Source organism: Callithrix jacchus, chromosome 2, assembly GCF_049354715.1.
Source record: "Callithrix jacchus isolate 240 chromosome 2, calJac240_pri, whole genome shotgun sequence".
Classification (NCBI taxonomy): Eukaryota; Metazoa; Chordata; class Mammalia; order Primates; family Cebidae; genus Callithrix; species Callithrix jacchus.
The window spans coordinates 136,349,731-136,376,014 of record NC_133503.1 but is presented as its reverse complement, the minus strand read 5'-3'; the positions used below and the strand labels follow the sequence as shown (position 1 = coordinate 136,376,014).

The 26,284-nt window shown below is 40.1% G+C and overlaps 2 protein-coding genes across 6 annotated transcripts in view; one reads left to right on the top strand and one right to left on the bottom strand.

Annotated features, from left to right (window-relative positions):
- Positions 1-25,489, top strand: HEXB (hexosaminidase subunit beta). Its single transcript, XM_008991934.5, has 14 exons — positions 1-318; positions 3,493-3,638; positions 8,311-8,376; positions 11,057-11,103; positions 11,354-11,464; positions 16,720-16,821; positions 18,787-18,916; positions 20,657-20,837; positions 21,737-21,823; positions 22,850-22,922; positions 23,345-23,519; positions 24,609-24,699; positions 24,844-24,948; positions 25,310-25,489. Exons 1-14 carry the CDS (start codon positions 29-31, stop codon positions 25,365-25,367), a joined length of 1,662 nt encoding a protein of 553 aa, XP_008990182.2. The 5' UTR covers positions 1-28; the 3' UTR covers positions 25,368-25,489.
- The window catches only part of GFM2 (GTP dependent ribosome recycling factor mitochondrial 2), a 46,974-nt gene continuing 46,137 nt past the window's right edge, over positions 25,448-26,284 (bottom strand). For all 5 annotated transcript variants that reach the window (XM_035291406.3, XM_078365340.1, XM_008991935.5 and 2 more), the window contains one exon: positions 25,448-25,885. In XM_035291406.3, coding sequence (XP_035147297.3) covers positions 25,757-25,885 — 129 coding nt within the window. In that variant the 3' untranslated portion in view covers positions 25,448-25,756. The remainder of the gene's footprint in view (positions 25,886-26,284) is intronic.

Here is a 26,284-nt window from a genome sequence, read left to right as displayed (position 1 = left end):
AGACCCGGCGGAGAGCAGCCGAGCGGTCATGGAGCTGCGCGGGCTGGGGCTGCTCCGGCTGCCCATGCTGCTGGCGCTGCTGTTGGCGACGCTGCTGACGGCAATGTTGGCGCTGCTTACTCAGCTGGCGCTGGTGGCGCAGGCGGCTCGGGCCCCGGGTGTCTTGGCTCAGCCCCGGCCGGCGCTGTGGCCCCTGCCGCTCTCGGTGAAGATGACCCCGAACCTGCTGCGCCTCGCCCCGGAGAACTTCTACATCAGCCACAGCCCCAATTCCACGGCGGGCCCCTCCTGCACCCTATTGGAGGAAGCGTTTCGGCGGTGAGCGCTCCCGGCCCTGCCGGGAGTTGTCCTGGGGAAGGGGAGAGGCGGACCACCCCAAGGCGCTGTGCAGACCACCACCCCACTGCACAGACAAGGAAACCGCCTCGGAGCGGGCAGGCGAGCTGCCCAGCGCCACACGGATTGAACCCACGCTCATGCCCCCACCCTCCTGCTTCTTACGGGACACCTTGGGTGCCCAGGAACCCTGGTTGGAGAGCGGGATACTAAGTGGAAGAGAGGTTGCTCTGAAGTCTTGTTGGGCAAATGACATGGATGGAGGGGACACCGGAGCTGGGGAGAAAAGTGACAGCTTATTTGAAGGGCGTCGTAAGGGATAAGTTACCCGAAGGGCTTAGGCTCTCCTGAGGGACCAGGAATTCCCCAAAGCTGGCTGTCATTTATAGGCCAGTTTCATTCCCTTGCCACTCCTCGGATCTCCTGGTAACAACTCAGATGGCAGAAGTCATCAGTTTCGAGCACTAGCTAAACCTCCCCTGCCTCCTAAAATCTCTGTTGCATATAAAATGTGAGATGTTTGCATCTGTGTTTGTGCCGCCCGTGGTTAGGCAATATGGGACTTCGTTTCTCAACACCAATCGTGTCTGCTCTCCCTGCTTCCTCTTTTACAGACCCCTAGTTGGCGCCTCTATCTCTCTCGCCCCTTGGCTGCAGACGGTGAATTTTGTCATGGTAGTCAGCCAGTCACACTGTAGACAAGGCAGGTTCCCCTGAGGAGATGTTTGAAGAAGCCACACGCTGTCCCCTCAGTGGGAGGCCTGTGTAGGTGGGACTGTCTTGAAGGTGTGTTGCGCCCAGCAGAATTGTAATTTGGTGCTAGCTGTACTGCCCCCTGGCATCCCCTGAGTGTGTCGCTGTACCCAGTGGATACTGTAGAGCTTAATTGTGCGTGCAGAATGCTGAGCAGGTGGAGAGGAAATGCAGAGCTAACTGAATAATATGTTCTGACCCCAGGTAGGACTGGTGCCTAGGCTCAGGCTAAAGAGGCCCAAGATGGTGATGGCAGAGATGGTTCATTCTCTGCAGTCAGAAGGCTCATGCTTTCCTTCTGTTTTGTACAACTAAATGTGTATTATAAGTCCTGTTTTAAAAACTCGAATGGGCCTTTGGTATCCAATCTGCTAAGGCCACAGAGGGGTGAAGATGTAGAACCAAAGCGTCTGGTTGCATTGGGATAGTCAGGAAGATTGCCTGGGAAGTACTTGAAGGTTGTCTCAGAAGATCATTACCAGGGTTGGAAATGCTTTTAAAACAAACACCCTTATTATGTTTGCCTTGGAGCTCAGCTTGTAGAATTGGGTTTTCCTTCTGTGTCATACTGCTAAGTCAAACAAGCACTTGGTAATATGCTGAACTCAGTATGACAAGAAAGCGTGGGTGATGTAAGTTAACAATAGGTATATAACCAGGACTTGAATCAGCTGTGAGATGGTTGGAAGGCAAGGTTTGGCATTTCAAGGAAGGTCTAGGTAATTACCCGAGGAATTTGCCTAATTCATAGCCTCTGTGTGAAGCAGCCATTGATTATACCTGGCATTGTTAGGAAGCAAGTCATAAAATGTATTAGCCGTTATGGCTAAGACTTGAAGGCATTTATGTGAGCATTCTAGGAACTCAGGAGGGCAGCAGCTATTTCAGAGTAAAAGCACAGTGGGGTTGGAAGGATTTGGAAATATGGGGGGTGTTCAGAAAGCGCTGCGTGGTCAGGAACACACACAGCCTAGGCCCCAGATTGTTCAGAATCATGTAGCCCCTTTCTCCGACGAGCCCAAGTTGTAACACAAACCCTGCTTTGAAACAGAATGCTTTTTGCAGGCAGAGGGTTTGGCTGTTAGATAACATAGCTGCTGCTTCAGCTTCTAGAAGAGCGTCCATCGCATGCTAGTCACTTGTTTTTAAAAATAAATGAATAGCTTCACTCCTCATTTCCTGGAAGGCGAAATTAACCCACATGCCTTTGACATACTGCCTCACAGCCCTTAGAGTTTTCTGTTAGAATTTTACTACCTAGGGTCAAGGTTCTAAGCCAGCTTCCAATTCAGATCTCGAAGCTGCTAGCAGCTTTGTCTTTTTAAAAAAATTTTATTTTTAACTATGGCAAAATAGACATAAAATTTACCATCTTAACCTTTTGTAAGTATTTCAGTGGTCTTAATTTCCTTTTTAATCTGTCAAGATTTTCCTGTGAGAAGGGCCCTCAACACCTTCGTCCATTCCATTCTCTGATTGGTTAACATTCATCCATTCCATTCTCTGATTGGTTAACTTCCATACCCTTCCAAACACATCAGAATTTTCCCACCTCTTCTGTGAAAAGGCATAAGATGTTCTCACACAAAAGTGGCGTATACAAATCTATAAAATCTATAAAATATTATTTAAACAATTGCTCCGAAGCCTATCTGGTCTTTTTTATTCATCAGTGCCTTTAAATTTTTATTTAATATTCTCTGATTTTTGGATACCAACAAAAGTTACGTTTTAAAGGCTCTGGTGAGAGTTCTGGACCTTCTTTTGGGGGTTTATATGTAAACTAGGATACTTTTGTAGGAAGGTAACAGGAACCCTGACTCAATCTGCCTTAAACAATAAGAAACTTTATCTCACACATTAGGATGTCCAAAAGTAGGGATGAGTATAGGGCAAGTTCACTAAGTGGCTCAATAGTGTTATCAGGGATCCATATTCTTTGTCTTTGCTCTGTCCTCTTCAGGGTAGTGGCAACTGGTCCAGCTGTCACGTACAGAGAAACAAAATTTTCTTGTGATTTGCTCAGAATAACTCTCCCTTACCCCCACATCCTATGACTAGTCAGAATTGGTTTTTGATTCCCAAGAGTGATGGATTACCATGATGGTTTCATTATTGGTTTTTAACATGGGCTTCATATATCACTTAGGAGTGTGGGGAAGCTTTTAAAATTCCCATGCCTGAATCCCATTCTAATAGATTCTGATTCTGAAGACCTGGACATTGGGATTTTCAAAAAACTTCCTAAGCGATTCCAATGTACAGATTGGGGTAAGAATCTCTAGTTGGACTTAAAATGGGTGGCATGGATTTGAGGAGTTAGCTACAGTGTTCACTACACATCTGTTTTTAAAATTTGGCTAAGATGCTTTTAAAATACCTTTACATTTATTTCTCAAACAGATATCATGACTACATTTTTGGTTTCTACAAGTTGCATCATGAACCTGCTGAATTCCAGGCTAGAACCCAGCTTCAGCAACTTCTTGTCTCAATCACCCTTCAGTCAGAGTGTGATGCTTTCCCCAGCATATCTTCAGATGAGTCTTGTAAGTACCTATGCAATATTAGTGTATTATATTCAGGGTGCTCGCTGATGAGGACTTCAGTGCCAAAAGCTGGCTCATGCTAGGAACCATTGTGAGTTCTCGACCAGTGAGTTTATGATTCCTATTTTTTTTTTTGAGAGGGAGTTTCGCTCTTGTTACCCAGGCTGGAGTGCAATGGTGCGGTCTCGGCTCACCGCAACCTCCACCTCCTGGATTCAGGCAATTCTCCTGCCTCAGCCTCCCAAGTAGCTGGGATTACAGGCACATGCCACCATGCCCAGCTAATTTTTTTGTGTTTTTTAGTAGAGACGGGGTTTCACCATGTTGATCAGGATGGTCTTGATCTCTTGACCTCGTGATCCACCCGCCTTGGCCTCCCAAAGTGCTGGGATTACAGGCTTGAGCTACCGCACCAGGCCTATGATTTCTATTTTTAAAATAACCTTTATTCCAGCACTTTGGGAGGCCCAGGTGGGCACATCACAAGGTCAGGAGTTCGAGACCAGCCTGGCCAACATAGTGAAACCCTGTCTCTATTAAAAATACAAAAATTAACCGGACATGGTGGTGCACACCCAGCTACTCAGGAAGCTGAGGCAGGAGAATCGCTTAAACCTGGGAGGCAGAGGTTGTGGTGAGCCAAGATTGTGCCACTGCACTCCAGCCTGGGCAACAGAGTGAGACTCCATCTCAAAATAATAATAGTAACCTTTAAAGTCTGATTATAAAAGTAGTACATAGTCTTTGTGGAAAATTTGTAAGTATAGTAAGTGCAGAAGAAGAAGAAATAAATCACTTAATAATCCCAGCAGACAGAATTAATCGGTGTCATTTTTGGTGTTTTTTTTTTTGTTTTTTTTTTGCAGAGTAAAACATTTAAGCATTTTACATAGACATAAATACAAACATAATAAGCACTGACATGAAAATGGCAGTCGTTCTGTACATGTGCGTCACGTATTTTTGTTATATTTTTATACCATACTTTTTTGCAAAATAGAAACATGAATTTCACTAGTTTTCTGTGATATCATTTTTAATGGCTGAATAATGTTCTATCACTGTATGGATAAGCTGACTTGGCTTATCTCTTTTGAATATCTAGGTAATTTCTTTTATCTTTGAAAACATCTGTTTGTGTCCATGATCTTTATAATCTAATTTTACACAAAGATAATGCAGAGGTGGGGGAAGAGGGTGGGTACAGCAGTTTCATTTGCCTGACAGTATAATCAACATTTAGTTGTATGATTTTGTCCTCGTTGTTGCCCAAACGTTATTCTCTAGGGCTTTTCCCAAATTGTTTTAGAAAGAACAAACAAGTGGACATACCTTTTCTATAGGTTACACTACCTAGGAGTAATGTGGAATTGCACCAAGGAATCGAAGAAGGGCAGTATAAGGACACATGTAACATAAGATTAGTGCAAGAGACAGCAGACAGGGGAACTGAGTGTAAAGATAGAGACTGGGCGCAGTGGCTCACACCTGTAATCCCAGCACTTTGGGAGGCCAAGGTGGGTGGATCACTTGAGACCAGGAGTTCAACACCAGCCTGGCCAATATGGTGAAACTTGTCTCTACTAAAAAATACAAAAAGTTAGCCGGGTGCGGTGGTGTGCACCTGTAATCCCAGCTACTCGGAAAGCTGAGGCAGGAGAATCACTTGAACCCCGGAGGCAGAGGTTGCAGCGAGCTGAGGTCACACCGCTACACTCCAGCCTGGGACACAGAGTGAGACTGTCTCCAAAAAAAAAAAAAAGAAAAGGAAAAAAAAAAAGGATGCCACAAATTTAGAGAAAAGAGCAGCTCCTTTATCCCTAGACTGTCTCACAGTTAAGTATGTCTTCATCCTGCTGGTTTAGATGAGATTTTTCAATAATAAATTTCTTTGAAAAAGAGCTTTCTTTCTCTTCAATTCTGCAGCTGTTCTTAGATGAGAAATGGGAAAATTCACCAACATCAGATATTATTTCAACTGATACTCTGCACTCAGACACCAGGTGAAGTAGGTTTTGCAACCCGAATTGAGATGGAAATGGTCATTACTTTGCCAAGGAATCTTTGCTGTCCTTTGGCAATATAGATAACAGACTGTAAATTCCACAAAAAGAAATGTATCGAGACTGGAGAGTCATAGCTTATCTTTGAGTCAGTTCTACAAACCCTCTTTATTTTGAAAGGGAAGTTTCCTGAGACAAGGTGATTGCAAAATTTTCCTCTGAAGTATAAACTAGCTTTTAGTCTTTAAACTAGTTGGTGGTGGTGATGATAAAAGTAACACATATGAATGGAAATAACAAGATATCAAATGTCCAGAGTAGGAGGCCATGTTGGAGGAAGTGACACATGTTAAAGCACCACTATTTATTAAAAATAAAAATATGCATGCCCGGAGAGGTGGGCTAGTTTTTACTGCATATAAATTGACACATAAATCAGTAGTTTGCCTGTAATGTGAAGAATTGTCAACAAAACTCAATGTCCATCAGTAGAGGAATGGCTAAATACATCTTGTCAACCCATACTAAACAGTATGATCACAACAGTTAAGAATAAAGAAGCAGTGTTACAGAGAACACACATGGAGAACTGCCAAGATAAACTGCCAAGTTAAAGAAAGCTGTATAAATAATACGTAGAGGTGGACCCCGTTTATATATCAACACCCATGCAGGAACACATGCATAAAGCAGTATTTCCTCCTTCCACTACATCTATGTCAAGCCTAAGAAAACGCCCGATAAGTGCTTCCTTCCTCTGAGGAAGATAGAGGGAGGTGAGTGGGTATCTCAAAGGAGATTTTAGCCTTATCTATGTTGTTTTTAAAGGATAATATATTGCTATGTTATTTGTATATACACCCTCCAAAACAAATGTATTTATGTTGCAAAAAGATATAGGAGGGGCTTACTGAAAAGTCAATGTCATTCCTTTCCCACTTCAGGGACGTGATCATTGTTAACACTAATAACTTGATTTTGAAGTAAAAATGGACATTCTGTAGCTATGTGTCCATATATTTGGAAAATCAAATCTCTAATTGTTATATATATTTTCCACTGAGTCAACTTACAGTCCTTTTTAATATCAGCCAGTTGTCAGCTATTAGAAAATAATTGGTATCAAGTATATGCAATTATATTAAGGGTTTTAGGTGACTGCTATTTCTGGGAGATCTCAAAACTAGAATGTGGCAAAAAATCTTTTAAAATGATGACCAGTGGAGCAGTGAGCTCTAAGTAGCTGATTCAGAATTTGATATAGGCTGGATGCGGTGGCTGACACCTGTAATCCCAGCACTTTGGGAGGCGGAGGCTGGTAGATGGCTTGAGCCCAGGAGCTCAAGACCAGCCTGGGCAACATGACAAAACACCATCTCCACAAGAAAAAAAGAAAAATTAGCCAGGCATGGTGGCACATCTATAGGCCCACCGGGAGGCAGGTCGAGGGTGCAGTGAACTGTGATCATGCCACTCCACTCCAGCCTGGGCAACAGATTGAGACTTTGTCTCAACAACATCTATTTGCTGTAGATGGAGAGGAAACATAATTAGACTATGCTCATAAATAGCAACATAGTTCTTAGCCTGGCGTTGGCTAACTCATCACTGTGGTCGTCTAATGGAAAAGGCTATCTTGTCATAAGACTGTCACCTGAGATGCTCACACTATTGACAGAGCACTTTTGCCTACCTGCAGCTAACTATCCTGTGAGCATCTGGATGAAGGTGTTGGTGGAAGGTGATAAACCAGCCCAGTATTAAATCATTAACCTCCAGGCCTTCAGTGTCTTTGCTGTGGCAAAGTCCACAGCTGTCACACCCTTTAAAGCTGTTGCACCCTTTACAGTTTTAAATCTCTGTACCCTCTGTGGGTTTACTATGTCTGTGGTTGGCTCCACTCTAGACTGCTCTAAATGACTAAATGGGCCAAGCTTAGGCAGTGTGTTCAAAGGTTGAAAGATTAGCCTCTCACCAGAAGTGGCTAACTGGAGCCCCACTCGGGATGGTGTGAACTTTTAATTGAGTGGGACAAAGCTGAATTATTCTTATTGAGGGGGGCAAAGCTGAACTAGGCTAAGGGGATTTGGAGAGTAAGTCTTAAGGCAGATTTGGATGATACTGAGGGAAGGTGGGTACAGGACAGATAGAAAAACTGAAGGCAAAAGAGTGGTGATAATTTTCTGGCCTTAAGGGGAATCAATTTGAGTGATATCCGGGGTGTCACCAAGGACTAGGAGAAACTGAGGAATGTTTGCATTTTTCAACTAAACCCTTAGCTTAACTAGGACTCTACTCTGTTGAGAAGTTGGAGAGACTAACTCTTGGAGGGGAAAATGAGGAAACATGGAGCTGACACCCAAATTCCTGACTTGAGTGACTCAGGTGACTGGATGGTGGTGCTGTGACTCACTGAAATGAGGAACACGGGAGACCAGCAGGTTGAAGTGTGTGGAGGAGGAGGGAGGGAAGAGTTCCGTCGGGGCATGTGGAGTTGAAAGAATAGACAAGACATCCAAATGGAGATGTACAGGAGGCAGTTAGAGAAGTAGGTCATGTGCTCGGGAGAAAATAATTGTCCAGAAATATCAATGATGTTTTCAGAAACTTACTGTGTGTCATGGAGGGATTAACAAAAGTTTGTGTGTGATTTTAAATCCCCAATACAGATACTTTACTTGTGAAAGAACCAGTGGCTGTCCTGAAGGCCAACAGAGTTTGGGGAGCATTACGAGGTAAGTGAACATGCAGTTTCACTGTTAACTTTCCAGTAAAGGGAAATTTTCAGTTGCTTTGTGAAATCAAGCACAGCAGAACTGTGCTGCCTTGGATCCTTTACAGAACGCTTCGTTATGTCGTTCCAAAATGATTTCCATTGCACACGTACTACTTAAAGCATGGAGAGGTCGGGCACGGTGGCTCACGCCTGTAATCCCAGCCCTTAGAGAGGCTGAGCCGGGTGATGATTGCCGGAGCTCGGGAGTCTGAGATCAGCCTGAGCAATGTGGTGCCATCTGCTCTCTACAAAAAATACAAAAATTAGCCGGGCACAGTGGTGTGGACTTGTAGTTTCGGTACTCTGAAGGCTGAGGTGGGAGGATTGCTTGAGCCCCGAACATTGAGGCTGTAGTGAGCCTGGATCACATCACTGCACTCTGGCCTGGGCAATAGAGCAAGACCCCTGTCTCGAAAAAATACAAATAAATAAGCATAGGAGAAAACTCATTTGACCTTTCAAAAGTGTCTGAAGGTTATTACATTCCTACAGTGCTGTAATTCATGGATGCTCTTGGGCCTGTAATGTTTATAGCACTACACATGCCCCAACCTGTTCTGATTAGGGAATTTTGTTTCAGCTGTTGCTTCTGTTGCCTTCAGAAGCAAGCATCTCTCCTCCCTCATTTTAAATTCCTGTGGATTTAGAAACATAACTATGTTTGTATAAGGAACAGTGTAAATATGTAAACAAGTTCTAGAGTTGGTTAGAGGCAATAGGCAGGGAGTAACTTTAAAAGCTTTTCCTGAGAATTTCAGGGTCTGAACTTCAAAGTTTGACATCAGGACATTTGCTGTTCAAAGGTTTCTTTCACCTTTCTCTCTAGGCAGATAAGATACTGTACTGACTTCCAAATCAGAGTTTTTAGAAAGGGAATTAAAAAATATATGAACTAACCAAATTTATAGTAATTTACTATAAATTAATTATAGTAATTATATTACTATACAGTAATTTAATTCACACCTGTAATCCCAGCACTTTGGAGGTCGAGGCAGGCAGATCACTTGAGGTCAGGAGTTCAAGACCAGACTGGCCAACATGGTGAAACCCCATCTCTACTAAAAATACAAAAAAAAAAAATTAGCTGGGCATGGTGGTGCATGCCTGTAATCCCAGCTACTTGGAAGGGTGAGGCAGGAGAATAGCTTGAATCCAGGAGATGGCGGTTGTAGTGAGCTGAGATTGCACCACTTCATTCCAGCCTGGGGTACAGAGTGAGACTCCTTCTCAAAAAAACAAAATAAAGGTTTGGGATTTGACTCAGATTGTTACCTAAAATAATGATTGTTATGCTATGTATTTTTATACCCATAAGAATATTTTAATTTTATTCAAAATTTCTAGATATTTTCATATTCTATTAACAACAAATGTAATTTTATTTATGTATAATGTTAGTGATTTTAAGTTTTTTTGGTCTGATCTGCCTGTCTTGTCTGTGTCTGGTAAGGAGAAGAGACGCTTATTGATGTTTGTTCTGATCCATACCAAAATAAAGAACTCTAGCAAGGCTGGGCGTGGTGACTCATGCCTGTAATCCCAACACTTTGGGAGGCTGAGGGGAGTGGATCACTTAAAGTCAGGGGTTCGAGACCAGTCTGGTCAACACAGTGAAACCCTGTCTGTACTAAAAATAAAAATATCAGCCAGGCGTGGTGGCACATGCTTGTAGTCCCAGCTACTTGGGAGGCTGAGGCAGGAGAAGTGCTTGAACCGAGAGGCGGACGTTGCAGTGAGCTGAGATCACACCACTGTACTCCATCCTGGGTGATAAAGTGAGACTCGTCTCAAAAAAAACAAAAAGCAAAACAAAACTCTAGTGAGTACATAGTGACTAGATTTCTACTCCAAGAAGACCTTATTTTCTGTTTACCCTCAGACTTTCAGAGTATTGTACTCTAAACTGATCATTATTGAGTGCAAAGTCACTTAACAGAAACTTTCAGAGTTATTCTTTCCAGCATGAACCTGAGCTTGACGTGGCTGGGGAGAGGAAGGCACAGCAAAAATGACTGAACTCTTCTTAGGTTAAAAGTTCTCTGGCTCTATAACTGTCAGCTAGAATGAGGAATCTGAATAAAGTCAAGGCCAGTTAGAGCCTGTCAACTAGTATATTAAGGGAAGAATCCACTTGAGTAAAAAATGTTCAGAAGGTAGTCTTTGCAGCTATAAGTAAAACTGTATATTTTAAATTGACCTTTATAGTTTCATGGTGGTTTTTCCAGCCATTTTTCCCTGTTACATTTAGGTGTCTTCTAAAAGTGACTGTAATATTTGATTACAAAAATTCTTTCTCATAATGCTATAAATTTATTCAGAAACTGATATTTTATTAAATTACTATTATTTTGTGTTTATTGAAACGAACCCCAGGGTATGAGTACAATGAAGTGAAGCACTTTTATTAGATGAGTAGAGAAGGGCAATGGAGTTTTGGCTTTAAAAATTTTTTTTTAATTTGGCATCATTTAGAAATGATGGTAGAGGGTATAGGTATAACAATCTATTTTAGAGGATATAGGTATAACACTATATTTAATTATATTTGCCTTACTTGAGTCTGTTTGAATAATATAACTTTTATCATCTCAATTTGTTGATTTATAAATTAATGCAATAAATTTTACTTTCCTCAGGTTTAGAGACCTTTAGCCAGTTAGTTTATCAAGATTCTTATGGGACTGTAAGTATGATTATTGTATGTTACTAAAAATTGTTAGACAAATTACTGATAAAAATGTAACCTGTTTAGCTATTGCTTCCTGAAGGTTTATTTTCCCCAGATATTTATCTTAGCTGGTAAATGTAAATTTCATACTTTTTTGTTGTTCTAAATTAATATTTTATCAAATGCTTATATAAATAGATGTAGTCTTCATTGAGTTCAAGACAACAGAAAGTTCTAAAACTAAATAATTTGTTTTGTCTCATAGTTCACCATCAATGAATCTACCATTATTGATTCTCCAAGGTTTTCTCATAGAGGAATTTTAATTGATACATCCAGACACTATCTGCCAGTTAAGATTATTCTTAAAACTCTGGTAGGTAATTACTTCATTCTAATCCATTGTGTATTCTGAAGATGTTCCCTTTATGTTGTTACTTCATATTGGTTACTGTTGTGTAGGCTGGAATAGGGGAATTCGTATAAGCACTGGCATTCTTTCCTCAATCCCTAGGGAAGTGTATTTCCTCAGCTGTGACGTGGAGGTTCCCCTTGAGAGTCACCCTCCTGTTTTCAGTGCGAGAGCCATGTATAACATGTATTTAGCCAAGACTATTAAGAGAAAGACAGTTTAAACACTGCCCATTGGCCCTTTACATATTCCTTCCTTTTGTCAAATCATGCGTCTAGACTTTTGGTTAGGAATACATGGCCCCCCGGGCATGGTGGCTCATACCTGTAATCCCAGCACTTTGGGAGGCCAGGCAGGTGGATCTCCTGAGGTCAGGAGTTCGAGACCAGCCTCGCCAACATGGTGAAAGTTCATCTCTACAAAAAATGCAAAAATTAGCCAGGTGTGGTAGTGTACACCTGTAATCCCAGCTACTGGGGAGGCTGAGGCAGGAGAACTACTTGAACCCAGAAGGTGGAGGTTGCAGTGAAACGAGATCGAGTCACTGCACTCCAGCCTAATCAAAAGAGCGAGGCTCTGTCTCAAAAAAAAAAAAAAAAAAAAAAAAGAATACATGGCCACCATACTTTTAGTTAGTGCCCTTTATATATATATATTTATTTATATATATTTTTTAAAACAGAGTTTCGCTCTTGTTACCCAGGCTGCAGTGCAATGGCATAATCTTGGCTCACCACAACCTCTGCCTCCTGGGTTCAGGCAATTCTCCTGCCTCAGCCTCCTGAGTAGCTGGGATTACAGGCATGCACCACCATGCCCAGCTAATTTTTTGTATTTTTAGTAGAGACAGGGTTTCACCATGTTGAATAGGATGGTCTCAATCTCTTGACCTCGTGATCCACCCACCTCGGCCTCCCAAAGTGTTGGGATTACAGGCATAAGCCACCGCGCCCGGCCCTGCCCTTTACATTTTGTGACCTCCTCTTACTTTTTTTGTAAGTGACATTAGAAAGGAGTCTGGGAGCTCCTTTATGCCTAGGGAAATATTCCAAAGGAATATGGAACCTCAGGGGCAGTATGGGTTAGGAAGAAGGTTGACAATACCTGTTTTCTCCTATGGACTTTTGTTTATTGGTCAATCCCACCACCATCACCTGCCAATTTGTAGGGGTGGGAGGTTTCCTCTCATGTGTTTTTGTGCCTTCACTTGATCATTTATGATTACACTATGCTATTTAAAAATTATTTTTACTTTTACATTAATACTCTGCATTTTTTCTCGGAAAGACACTTTTATCACTTTTAAGAAATAAATGCTTAGTGTAAAAAATTTAAACAATATAAATATGCATCAAATAGGCAGTCATCCCATAATTTCATTTGCCAAAGATTGGTATACATTTTTATGTCCTACTTTTAGACTTAAAAAATGAATGTATGCCAACTTTTAGACTTGGTATACATTTTTATGTCCTCATTTTAGACTTAAAAAATGAATATATTAGGCAGGGCATGGTGGCTCATGCCCATAATTTCAGCACTTAGGGAAGCAGAGGCAGGTGGATCACTCGAGATCAGGAGTTTGAGACCAGCCTGACCACCAGGGTGAAACCTGTCTCTACTAAAAATGCAAAAAATGAGCTGGGTATGGTGGCGCACGCCTGTGATCCCAGCTACTCGGGAGGCTGGGGCAGGAGAATTGCTTGAACCCAGGAGGCGGAGGTTGCAGTGAGCCGAGATCGCACCATTGCACTCCAGCCTGGGTAACAAGAGCGAAACTCTGTCTCAAAAAAAAAAAAAAAGTATTTATTAAATATTAAATTTAAGCTTTATATTTGCTTTATTCTTCCTCTCTCAAAATATTTTTTCTAAACCATATGGGTTTAGAACAATATTTGGAAACTATACCCCCTTAATATTTCAGGATGAATTTCTTTTAAAAGGGACATTTAATAACTTCAGTATAACCATCAAAATCAGGAAATTGACACAATACTGCATCTAATACACAGACCCAATCAAATTTTCTTTGATCCAACAATGTCTTTTGTAGGTTCCATGTCCCATCCAAAATCAGGTGTTGCATTTACTTGTATGTCTTTTCGGCCACTATTAATCTGCAACTGACTGTCTTGTCTTTTAAGACCATGACATTTTTGAAGAGTTTTCCACAAGATTTCCACAAGATTAGATTCAGTTAATGCCTTTTTGGCAGGAACAAAGCAGAAGTGATGCTATGTTCTTCTCAGTGCCTATCAGGTGACACAATGTCTTGTTTATTTCATTTCTGGTATTGTTCACTTATAACTTGCCTAATATGTCATCTGCCAGGTTTCTCCACTGTGATGTTAATTAAAAAGCATTTTGGGCTGGGCGCAGTGGCTCACCCCTGTAATCTCAACACTTTGGGAGGCCAAGGCGGGTGAATCACCTGAGGTCAGGTGTTCGAAACCAGCCTGGCCAACATGGTAAAACCCCATCTCTAGTAAATACACAAAAATTACCCGGGTGTGGTGGCAGGTGCCTGTACTCCCAGATACTTGGGAGGCTGAGGCAGGAGAAATGCTTGAACCCGGGAGGTTGCAGTGAGCCAAGATGGTGCCACTGCATTCCAGCCTGGGCGACAGAGCAAGACTCCATCTCAAAAAAAAAAAAAGCACTTTGTACTTAAGTATCTTGTCAGAAGAAGTCTTGAGACCTGTGTAAAATCCCATTCTTCATCCAGCATTCACTCGCTAGTTTTAGCATCCAAAGATGGTTCCTGCCTAATTCAATTGTTACTAACGTGGCCACCAAGTGGTGATTCTTCTAATTCCATCATTCCTTCTATCATTTATTACTTGGCATTTCACTGCAAGGTAGAGCAATCCCTTCTCTTTCATTTAAGTATTCATTATTTTTATCAGTGTGGATTCATTGATTACTATGTTATTCAGGATTATAATCTGTCACTTTCCCTGTTTAATAGTCAAATTGTCCCGGCTTTAGTCACTGGAAGTTCTTCAAGTTGCCTCTTATATCCCTGGCATGTTCTCTTTAATCTTGGAGCACTTTCTCATTTTTTGACACATTATGTTCCAGGCCTGCCTTCCCTGTCCCAGTCTTTTCTGTGTCCTCAGAGTTTTCTTCAAGGAACCCTTTTAGTGGTGAACAACATTTTGAAACCTAGGTGTGCTCTAGGTGCGCTCATTGCTACTAGGGTGTCATTGCTTGTAGACCATCTGAGCAGAGAGAGCTAGAAAATATGTGTACATATGCATATATACATTTATATGTACACACACACATCTTTCCCTATTTTTATATCAGGAGTTGACAAACTATACCCCAAAGGCCAAATCCAGTTCGCCATCTATTTTTGCAAACATGGGGCTTTGGGTTTTCTTTTGAGACAGAGTCTCACTCTGTCACCCCTAGGCTGTAATGAAGAGGTTATTAGCTCAGCTCACTGCAGTCTGAGCCTCCCAGGCTCAAGCAATCCTCTCACTTCAGCCTCCAGAATAGGTGGAACTACAGGCATGTGTCACGACACCCATGTAATTTCTTAAAAATTTTTTAGTAGAGATGAGGTCTCATTATGTTATGCAGGCTGGTCTCAAACTCCTGGGCCCAAGTGATCTTCCTGCCTCAGCCTCCCAAAGTACTGGGGTTACAGGCATGAGCCACTGTGTCTGGCCTTGCAAATAAAGTTTACAGGAATATAGCCATGTACATTTGTTTACATATTGTCTCACTCTACAATTGCACAGTAGAGTAGGTGTAACAAACTCTATGGCTTGCAAAGCCAAACTATTTACTGTCTAGGCCTTTATGTAAAATGTTTGCTAAGCCCTGGTCTATGTTAAAAACCACAACTTTATATTAATAAACTCAATTCCAATTAACACCTATAATTCTAGCTCCCTTTTCTGAGAGTGTAAACCCTCATTTATCCTCAACATATTTATCTGCACAATCCCCTTGTATGTAAAAGGTGTTTTTTTTTTTTTTTTTTTTTGAGACAGAGTCTCACTCTGTCACCCAGGTTGGAGTGCAGTGGCACAATCTCGGCTCACTGCAACCTCCACCTCCTGGGTTCAAGCAATTCTCCTGCCTCAGCCTCCCAAGTAGCTGGGACTTACAGGTATGTGCCACCACGCCCAGCTAATTTTTTGTATTTTTTAGTAGAGATGGGGTTTCACCATGTTGGCCAGGCTGGTCTTGATATCCTGACCTTGTGATCTGCCCGCCCCGGCCTCCCAAAGTGCTGGGATTACAGGTGTGAGCCACCATGCCTGGCCTAAAAAAGATTTCTTAACTGCATCAGCAAAATCCCTTCAGCCTTGATGAAGAGGGAGTCTTTCAGTTTTGATTATCTTGTTGGACAAATCATCTCCCTTACCATTTTTCATCTTTTAAAAATAGTGTTTATATTTTATATAAATATTATATTGGTTATTCCTCTACTGTATACATAAAATTATTAATTTGTCCAAAAATTTCTCTGGGACACTTGTATTGAGTTTGCAATGAATTTCTTGGTTGGGATACAAATTTCAGAACAGTGGGAATTATAAGTCCTGATACTTAAATGCTCCATTTTTCCTTTGCTCTATTCCCAAACACAGTGGCAGCCAAGAGCCATTTTGCATTGTTGGCAGACTCCTACATACTGGGAATTTATAAGCTTGCTCTCCTCCCATACAGCAAAGTTACAACTCACTGTCTAGAATAAATATGTTTCCAGAAGATTTTTCAATACTGACATGTCATGTGAAGTATATATGATGAAGAATTTCTATTTCTTCTCATTCTTTTTTTGCTGAAAAATAAATTTTAGCCAGGCATGGTAGCTCATGCCTGTAATCCCAGCACTTTGGGAGGCTGAGGCGGGCAGATGGCTTGAGCCAGAAATTCCAGACGAGCCTATGGGCAACATGGCAAAACTGTTTCTACAAAAAATACAAAAATTAGCCAGGCATGGTGGTGGGTGCCTGTAGTCCCAGCTACTCAGGAGGCTGAAGTGGGAGAATCACTTGAGACTGGGAGGTCAAGGCTGCAATGAGCTGAGATCATGCCATACTCCAGCTTGGGCAAGAATGAGACCCTGTCTCAAAACAAAAATATATATATATTTTTAAAGGAAGCAGACATATTAGAAGCAATTCCAAATGTAGATAGGTAATATGGATTGTATATGGTATCTGTAGCATATACTTTTTAAATATGTTTGCTTGCAGGATGCCATGGCTTTTAATAAGTTTAATGTTCTTCACTGGCACATAGTTGACGACCAGTCTTTCCCCTATCAGAGCATCGCTTTTCCTGAGTTAAGCAATAAAGTGAGTAAACTGTATTGTAGTCTGTCTACAAAAACTTTGGGTATTGTTTCATTGCAAGTTTATGGCTTAAATGTTTATTCTTATGGATAGAATCAAAGTGTAAAAATTAGATGTTTATGGTTCGTAATTTTTTTTTACCTCCATACAACTTTTTTTGTTATTGCTATAACTGTTACTGTATTGTTATTGTAAATATAAACAATCTCTGGGAAAGTATAAATAGAAATTTAACAACAAGGTAGAAGACTTGAATAATTCTCAAATTACATATGGTTAAGATAATATGTTTATCAAGTTGTCCAACAGTGCATTTGTTACAAACATAATTCTTTGGAAATCCCTAAATGACGATTTTTCTCTCTGAGAAACTACATGAAGTAGGGAATTTTAGAGTGAGAGCACTTTCTTAGAAAACAATGGTAGTCTCAGTTGACAGTGTTCAAACTGACTGTATTATGGACCACTGGAGCTGGGAGGGACCCCAGTATCCCCTAGTTTGATATCCCTGTAATACAAAGAAGGTACCTGACATCCAGAGAAGTGACGTGCCCTGTCTGAAGTTGTGGTTAGGAAGGGACAGAGCCAGGACTCTAGATTCCATCCTCTGGCCATAATTCCAAAACTTTCTCCAGTGTTACGTACGTAGGCTAAAATGCTCACAGCACTTGGTTTTTGTTTCGTCTTACTTTTTATTATGGCAGATTTCAAACATATACAGACATAGAATAATGAATTCCCATGTTCTCATCACACAGGTTCAAAAATGAATACATGGCCCATCTCTTATCACTTAAACTCCTGCAGACAAGCCCTGCCCCACCCTGTTGTTTTGAATAAAATCCATCACCGTATCTCACCATAAAAAGGCCTGTTCTTTAAGGAAAAATAACCATTAATACATGACTGCAGCTAAAGAATTAAGAGTAATCTAGACACCCAGTCAATATTCACATTTCTCCAGGTGTCTTTTCCTCTTATTTTAAAAATTATTTTAAAAAATTTGCAGTGGGATACAAATAAGCTCCATAACTGTGGTGAGTTAACGTCTAGTAATTCTCTTTTGATCTATGGGTCCCCTCTTTCCACTTCTTTTTTCTCCTGGAATTTGTTGTTGAAGAAACTAAATCATGTTTCCTACAGTTTCCCACAGTCTGGGTTTTGCTGATTGCACCCCATAGTGTCAATTAACGTGTCCCTGTATTTACTATAAAGTGGTAGTTAAATCTTATCTTGATCGAAATTTGATTTGTGGTGCTAGGAGACAAGACTACTTTTCAGGAATTGAGCATTTATAACCAATAGTTTGATAAATGTGCTAGGAACACCTTTCATGGAACTTTAGTTACAGACAATATTGAGTTCTAATTTTTCAAGTGACCTATAAAGGGACTGAGGTAATCATTAAAAGTAACCAAGTCACTTATAGAGTCTACAGGGGAATTTTTCAACCTGATAGTAATTAAAGATGATAGTCCTTTGAAGGACGATAGCTATGCTTTGTAATGAGTGAATTTTGACTCTGAAATTGACAAGAGCAGTGTTTTCAGAAGTTTCACTTCAGAGACATTTGTTTTGTTGTATGCTTACATGGAAGTTGAAACAGCATGTCAGTAGACACTCTTGAAACAGGAGGTACTGACAGAGATAGATATTTCTATCAGTAAATCTGGGATTAGCCCAAAGTATACTGAGAATTTATTGCTAACATATGGTAAACAAATGATTTTGACAAAAGCCTCAATAGCTATCATCCTTTGAGTATGTGTGACTTAGTAGAAATTTTCTATCCCTAAAATTATGGTACTATATTATTTTTAAATGAGTCATCTAACATCACATGAAACTAATATATAGTCATAGTGAAAAAATTAGCTGTCAGATATCAAATGCAAGCACAATTGTTAACAATTTCCAGGATCAAATCTACACTGTACATTTTAACTTGAATAAATATGGCTTTTACAGGGAAGCTATTCTTTGTCTCACATTTATACACCAAATGATGTCCATATGGTGATTGAATATGCCAGATTACGAGGAATTCGAGTCCTGCCAGAATTTGATACCCCTGGACATACATTATCTTGGGGAAAAGGTAAGGAGTTGTATTTTATTTTATTTTAATTATTATTTTTAGACAGAGTGTTGCTCTGTCACCCAAGCTGAAGTGCCATGGTGTGATCTCAGCTCACTGCAATCTCTGCCTCCCAGGATGAAGTGATTCTCCTGCCTCAGCCTCCTATGTAGCTGGGACTACAGGCACGTGCCACTACACCCAGCTAATTTTTTGTATTTTTAGTAGAGAGGAGGTTTCACTGTGTTAGCCAGGATCTCCTGACCTTGTGATCCGCCCACCTCGACCTCCCAAAGTGCTAGGATTATAGGTGTGAGCCACTCTGCCTGGCCAGGAGTTGTATTTTATAAGTTGCAGAAGTGAATATTTGAGGTCTCATATTTCTTATTTTATGACCTAGTGTTTGTGCATTTTAATTGCAATTGGCATATCAGTAACCCTGTTGACAGATACGATTCAATAACTATGTGTCTATTGTGAGCAAGTCATTGTGAGCAGGTATTGCCTAAAGTATTAAAAAGGGAACAGAAGAAAACAAAAACTGATTACAAAAAGTAGAACATGATAAATAAGTTCAAGAAATGGTTTCATGGATGAGGTAACACTTAAAATGCTTTCAAGAGATCACAATATATTCATGTTTCTGGTAGAGGAAATGGCATAAGGAAAGGCGTGCAAAAAGTGTAAGGCTTGACAAGTATGTAGCTGGAGGAGAGTGTAGCAAAGAGTAGGAGGCATCATACGGTGCTGATTAAGAACTTGGCTTTGGAGCCAGACAGCTTGGGTTTGAATCTTGCTGCTGCCATTATAAACTAGGTGACCTCGGGCAAGTTGTAACATCTCATCTTCAGTTTCCCCACCTCTAAAATGAGAATTAATAGTAGCATGTAATTTTTTTGAGAATTAAATAATATAAAGCATATAGTACAGCACCAAGCATTTACAATTGCTCAATATTATTAGAGTAGACATGGGGAATAGTGGGAAATAAATCTGGAAAAGTACATTAGAGGGCCTTCAGTGAGGAATGCCAACTTCATTAGGACACACTGGAAACCAATGAAAATTTCTGAGCAGAGGAGTAACATGATGGGAACCACACTTTGGGAAAGGCTTTCTGACAACTAATTCTTTCACTATGACAATGTATTACTTTCGTGTGATGTTAGTGTGATGTTGGGGATATATACTGCTTTAATAAACTGAGCATATCAAACTTCCAGTTGGACAGACTGGAGTTCTGGTCCAAAAGGGTGATAGTGGGAATGGAAAATAATGGACAGAACTGAGAAACATTATGGAAAAATCCATAGAACTTGGCAACTGATTGGCTCCAAGAGAGGAAAGATGATGCTACCCTTACTAGAATACAAGAATCAGGAGAAGCTGAAAAAGGGAGCTAGTGACTGCAGATGTGTTTTTTGTTAGCTTGTATTTGAAGTACAGCTAGGATTTCCAGTTGTATTCAGCAGGGAGTTTGAAATATGAATTGAAGCTCAAGAGAAAGCGTTGAGGAAAGCTGAAGATTTGGGAGTTATTAACATTTAAAGTAGATAAAATCTCAGATACAAAGGGAAACAAAGAGGCAAAGAGACAGGATTCAGGAAACAATTCCTTGTCTTATTTGGAAGAAATTACTAACTCTTAGTAAACATGCTCATTTTTTGTGCATAAAATCTTGTAGCTTCAATAAAATGACGAAAACCAGATCTTTATAATGAGTACAATTCTTTTAAAAAGAATCTTAATATTTTCTTCTAGGTCAGAAAGACCTCCTGACTCCATGTTTCAATAGAAAAAACAAGTTGGACTCTTTTGGACCTATAAACCCTATTCTGAATACAACATACAGCTTCCTTACTACATTTTTCAAAGAAATTAGTGAGGTGTTTCCAGATCAGTTCATTCATTTGGGAGGAGATGAAGTGGAATTTAAATGTTGGTAAGATGATTCCTTAACACCCACTTTAAAAAAAAAGAGGCCGAGTGCAATGGCTCACGCCTGTAATCCCAGCACTTTGGGAGGCCAAGGCGCAGATCACCTGAGGTCAGGAGTTCAAGACCAGTCCAGCCAACACAGTGAAACCCCATCTCTACTAAAAATACAAAAATTAGCTGGGAGTGGTGGCAGGTGCCTGTAATCCCAGCTATGTGCGAGGCTGAGGCAGGATAATCTCTTGAACCCCAGAAGAGGAGATTTCAGTGAGCTGAGATCATGCCACTGCACTCCATACTGGGAGACAGAGCAAGACTCAGGTGGGGGTAGGGGTGGGGCTAGGGGTGGGGCTGAGGCTGGGGCTGGGGCTGGGGGTGCCAAAAAAACCTGTTGCATTGAAGAAGCTGTAGAGGGCTTCACACCATAAGGAAGACTTGAGTAACATCCCTGCTTGTAAGGGTTTAAACTGGGCAACACGACTCCTGAGATCGTAGATTTTTCTAGAATGTACATTTGGGTGGTATGGCAAAGTAAAACTTAAGAAACAAAAACAAGATGCAGAAGAAAATGGAGATTCAAAAAAAAGATTACCATGAAATGAGAATGCCTTTAGTGAAAGAGGTCAGTGATTAAATGGGGAAGGTTTTTCAAATAAAAATTCTCTCTGCAAATGGCTTTAGATGGAGGAGAAAGGTAGGTAAGGTAGAGCTACAGGAAATCAGCTTCTTGAAAAAACTGTTTGCAATGGATAATTAAGATAACTCATAATTAAGTTTTTAGGCTTTTTACTAACAAACTTTAATAGTTTTAAGTCTGCACAACTTATGTTATGGATTTATACTGCTTTAAATAATAAACTGAGCATATCAAACTTGTAATGAAATTTTAATTACTTTTTGCTTTAGGGAATCAAATCCAAAAATTCAAGACTTCATGAGGCAAAAAGGCTTTGGCACAGATTTTAAACAACTTGAATCTTTCTACATTCAAAAGTAAGTTGTTTGAAAGCCTATTTCTGTATTTCATTAATACTTTTTGTAGAAGTTTAATCTATTCAGTAATAGGTTTTATTTTTACATTTTCTCTACATCCTTTGTATAAGTGTAGATGTGAAAAATCACTAAAGGAAGCAATACTCACTGCTTGGTTTAAATCAGTAACATGGTGACTCCAAGTATTTTGCAATAGCTGTTGAAAGGCAGCCATCTGTTCTAAAAACTCAGCTTGGGCTGAGGCATGGTGGCTCACACCTGTAATCCCAGCACTTTGGGAGGCCAAGGCAAGCAGGTGACTGGAGGCCAGGAGTTTGAGACCAGTGTGGCCAACATGGTGAAACCCCATCTCTATTAAAAATACTAAAATGAGTCAGGCATGGTGGTGGGTGGCTGTAATCCCAGCTACCCGGGAGGCTGTGGCAGAAGAATCTCTTGAACTAAGGAGGTGGAGGTTTTAGTGAGCCAAGATTGCACCACTGCACTTGAGCCTGGGCAACAGAGTGAGACTGTCTCAAATCAATCTCTCTCTCTGTGAATCCCTGGCTACTCTGTGAAATCTTCACTAACGTCCGTCATTCCATTTTGTCAATTCCAGGAGCATTTATTTTACTTTATACCTATGCTATCCCATAAAGTAGCCATAGCCACAGGTGTCTGTCCGTATGTAAATTAATTAAAATAAATGAAACTTAAAAATTCAGCTACTCAGTTGTATTAGCCACATGTCTTGTGTTCAACAGCCGGCTCATGCTAGTGACTGTCAAACTGAAAAGTGCATATAAATACATTTCCATCCCAGGAAGTTCTACTGGACAGTGCTGCTCTACAGGGATTGGCAAACTTTTTCTGTAAAGGGCCAGAGAGTTTAGGCTTCATGGGCCAGCTTTAGCTGCTTGTGCTATAAAGCTGTACTATACCAAAAGGCCTCTCAACAATGCAAGTAATCCTTGGTAGAAAATGTACATTTTAAACATATTGTTAAGCTTGTGATCTAAAATAACTATAATTTTTTTGTAATATTAGGCTTTTGGATATTATTGCAACCATAAAAAAGGGATCCATTGTCTGGCAGGAGGTTTTTGATGATAAAGTGAAGGTGAGCATTGTGAAGACTGCATCTGATCAGTTTAAGAGACTTATTTTTCTTGGGGCAACTGGGAGTTTGCAAGTCTAGCTACTAGCATTACCTTTCCAGAGTGGCTAGTGACCACTTTGGACCTCATAATGTAGAAATGAGACGAAAATGCAAGTCTCAGCCTTAGTTAACGGAACCTCTGTGGTACCATATGTAAGCAAAACTTAAATATCCAAACTTAAAGTTGATGAAACTTATCATTTTAAGTCCCTACAATGAATATCACATGGCACTAACTCTGAAGGAAAGGGGAAAAAGAAAATGTAGGTTTTTTTTTAAGGATCTTAGAAAATTATATTCCTAGTAATCATGCCTTAAACTTTCCATTTCATCTACTATGTTCTAGACCTAATAATATGTATTGCTATTTATAACTTTAATAGCTTGAGCCGGGCACAATAGTTGAAGTGTGGAAAGACAGCGGGTATCCTCAGGAACTCAGCAGAGTCACAGCGTCTGGCTTCCCTGTAATCCTTTCTGCTCCTTGGTACTTAGATTTGATTAGTTATGGACAAGATTGGAGGAAATATTATAAAGTGGAACCTCTTGACTTTGGTGGTAAGTGAAGCAACCATTGTTACCTTTGTTTTATGAGTTTTCTTCCCTAACCTCCCACCTCAGAAACCCTTACCTAGGTATTACCTACCAACTATCCTCCCTTTTATGTTTGATCCTTGATTTTGTGTACTTTTTTAAAGCTCAATATCATTTTACACTCTCGAGAAACCATATAGTTGCCTAAATTCAAGAACTTCAAAAGTATTCTAGATCCCTTTAAACTTTCTCTCCATTTTCACTGATGGGTCCTCCCTCTCTACATTTGAAAGCTATTTGATTGCATTAACCTTGTATGCCCTCTTCTGAACTGCTTCTCCAATGTAAGACACCTAGGCAAAGCTATAGTTTTAGTTCAGTGGATTTCAGGCGATGTTGTCTTAGGATTCTGAGAGGAGAATCATTGGTGGAGGGAACAGTAGAAGGGGACATCTGAAGGGTGGAGCTTCAGGCTCTCAGAACGCTTCATAAAGAACAGTTCTACTTTGTCCAATTTTGTACATCAGCTTTTAGTACAAAAGCCTTGGAAAAGGATTTTGCTATTTAAAAAAGTTTTAAAATGGTACATCTATTAAGAATTGGTAATTTTCTACACAATGCATTTTATGAGAATCAAAAAGCACTAATGACCGATTAAAAAAAAAAAAAATTACTCAGTTTTTGTTTTAAATGCCAAGAGGCAGAAATTAAAGGCAGGCATGGTGGTCACAGTCCACTGAAAAATAAACTAGCATTCCAACTTATATTCCCTACATACTACTAAATATGCAACGCAGGGATTTCTGGTGTCCAGATAAGCTTGCATAAAAACTAAAATTTTTTTAATACTGGCCCACCACGTTAATCCATGGTGCTAACATGTGCTGTGAACCATGGGGTCAGGGGTGGGAATAAAGTTTGCAACCATTTTTTTGCGGGGGTGGGGGGTACCTTTTTTTGTGTCACAGTCATTAACATCTCCCAAGGTCCTGCTGACCACAGGAGAGAAATGTTGCCCTAGGATAAAGACAGAGGAAACAAATTTGATAAATTAATATTGCCTCTGTGTGTAAGCTCTGAACTTCTGAACTGAATTCAGTGATTTTAATTTAGGTACTCAGGAACAGAAACAACTTGTCATTGGTGGAGAAGCTTGTCTGTGGGGAGAATATGTGGATGCAACTAACCTCACTCCAAGATTATGGTATGGGATTTATGTAGTAACATTTGAGTTAAGAATTGAGGTTGCCTTAGCTTTCCTTCTCCCTCTAAGCACCAAAGTACTAAACATGAATTTAAACTGCTTGGGGGGATATGTGACTTAAATTATATGTGACTTAAATAATAGGCCTCGGGCAAGTGCTGTTGGTGAGAGACTCTGGAGTTCCAAGGATGTCAGAAATATGGATGATGCCTATGACAGACTGACAAGGCACCGCTGCAGAATGGTCAAGTAAGAAATATTTCTCAAGCTAGGATACTATTAAGTCCAGTATGATTTTTTAACCTTCTTATTCAGTGTTAGCTACTTTCTTGCTATAAATAGAAATGTGTGTTACCTAAGTAGTAACTAGGAGAAACTAGGAATTATTTTTTGTGGGTAAGAGAATAATATCTGTAAGAAGAAGATATATTCAGACTTAGGACTGTTTTATAGATACATAAATTTTGGTGTAACTTAGAACTCATCTTCAGTCACTTTTTCTTCCCTTATTTTCAGTAATGCTGTGATTAAGTGATTCTAAAGCTTCTAAGTTAAGATGACATGAATTAGATCAATCTAAAATATCTTTATTCATGTTATCTATCTACAGACGTGGAATAGCTGCACAACCTCTTTTTGCTGGATATTGTAACCATGAGAACATGTAAAAATGGAGGAAAAAAGGCCATAGCAATCTGTACTACAATCAACTTCATTTAGAAATCATGTAAATTAAGATCTTAGACTGTTTTTTGAATAAAATATTTTTATTGATTGAACCTCTATCTCATATATAGAAGCCTGACCTCTTTCTTGTGAGACAAGCTTAAAGACACACAACTTCGTGATACCACTCTTCCAAAGAGTTGAGTGTTTACTACTAATAACTTCTTGGATGAACAGCATGATTCAGGTACATTAAACATCAAAGCACATTTCTCATTAAATAAAATAGGTGCCACTATCCAAGCTTATCTACTTTTATCCAATAAAAATTGCTCTTACTGAAAATGAAGTAGCCAGGTGCTCCTGAATTCCTCTCCAAAAACTAAAACATTTAGGTCAAACCACTTCTCCGGTTGAGCAGTGTATTTTGATCTTGAGGATTCATGGCTTGATAAGTAGATAGTTCCAAGGCAAAAGTAGCTGAGCCTGATGTTAGCGTTCGAAGTGCAGTTGAATAACCCTAATCAAAATAATTTAAGTCCTTAATCTTATCAAATTTAAGCCTCAAGTTTCTCTTCCTGCTGATTATCCTTTGACTATTATCAGGGAAAAGTGATGTCGCCACTCATGTGCTTAGCCATATCACTTCCTTCTAACAGATCATTTCATTTTTTTGCAGGGTGAGTTGGATATAAAAATATTGAGGACAGAAAGCAAAATAGTGCAAGTGTGCTGCAGATGTATTCTGTGGTGCCAGCATTCAGTTACATGGCTCTGCCTTTCCTACTACTCTGCTGGCAGCCCAGGTGCCTGTCTTAGAGCACAAGAGGCTGAAGGGGGAGAAGAATGATATTTGCCTTAAAACTGAAAGGTGGAAGTAAGAAATGTTTGGTAGGGAAAAAATGGCCATATAGACTGG

What these genes read in the sequence shown, in the direction of transcription:
- HEXB (XM_008991934.5), top strand. Translation starts at nt 29, where the DNA reads ATGGAGCTGCGCGGGCTGGGGCTGCTCCGGCTGCCCATGCTGCTGGCG. An exon ending in AGATTATTCTTAAAACTCTG is followed by an intron (nt 11,465 to 16,719) that starts GTAGGTAATTAC and finishes GTTTGCTTGCAG; the next exon opens with GATGCCATGGCTTTTAATAA. An exon ending in TTTTTGATGATAAAGTGAAG is followed by an intron (nt 22,923 to 23,344) that starts GTGAGCATTGTG and finishes TAACTTTAATAG; the next exon opens with CTTGAGCCGGGCACAATAGT.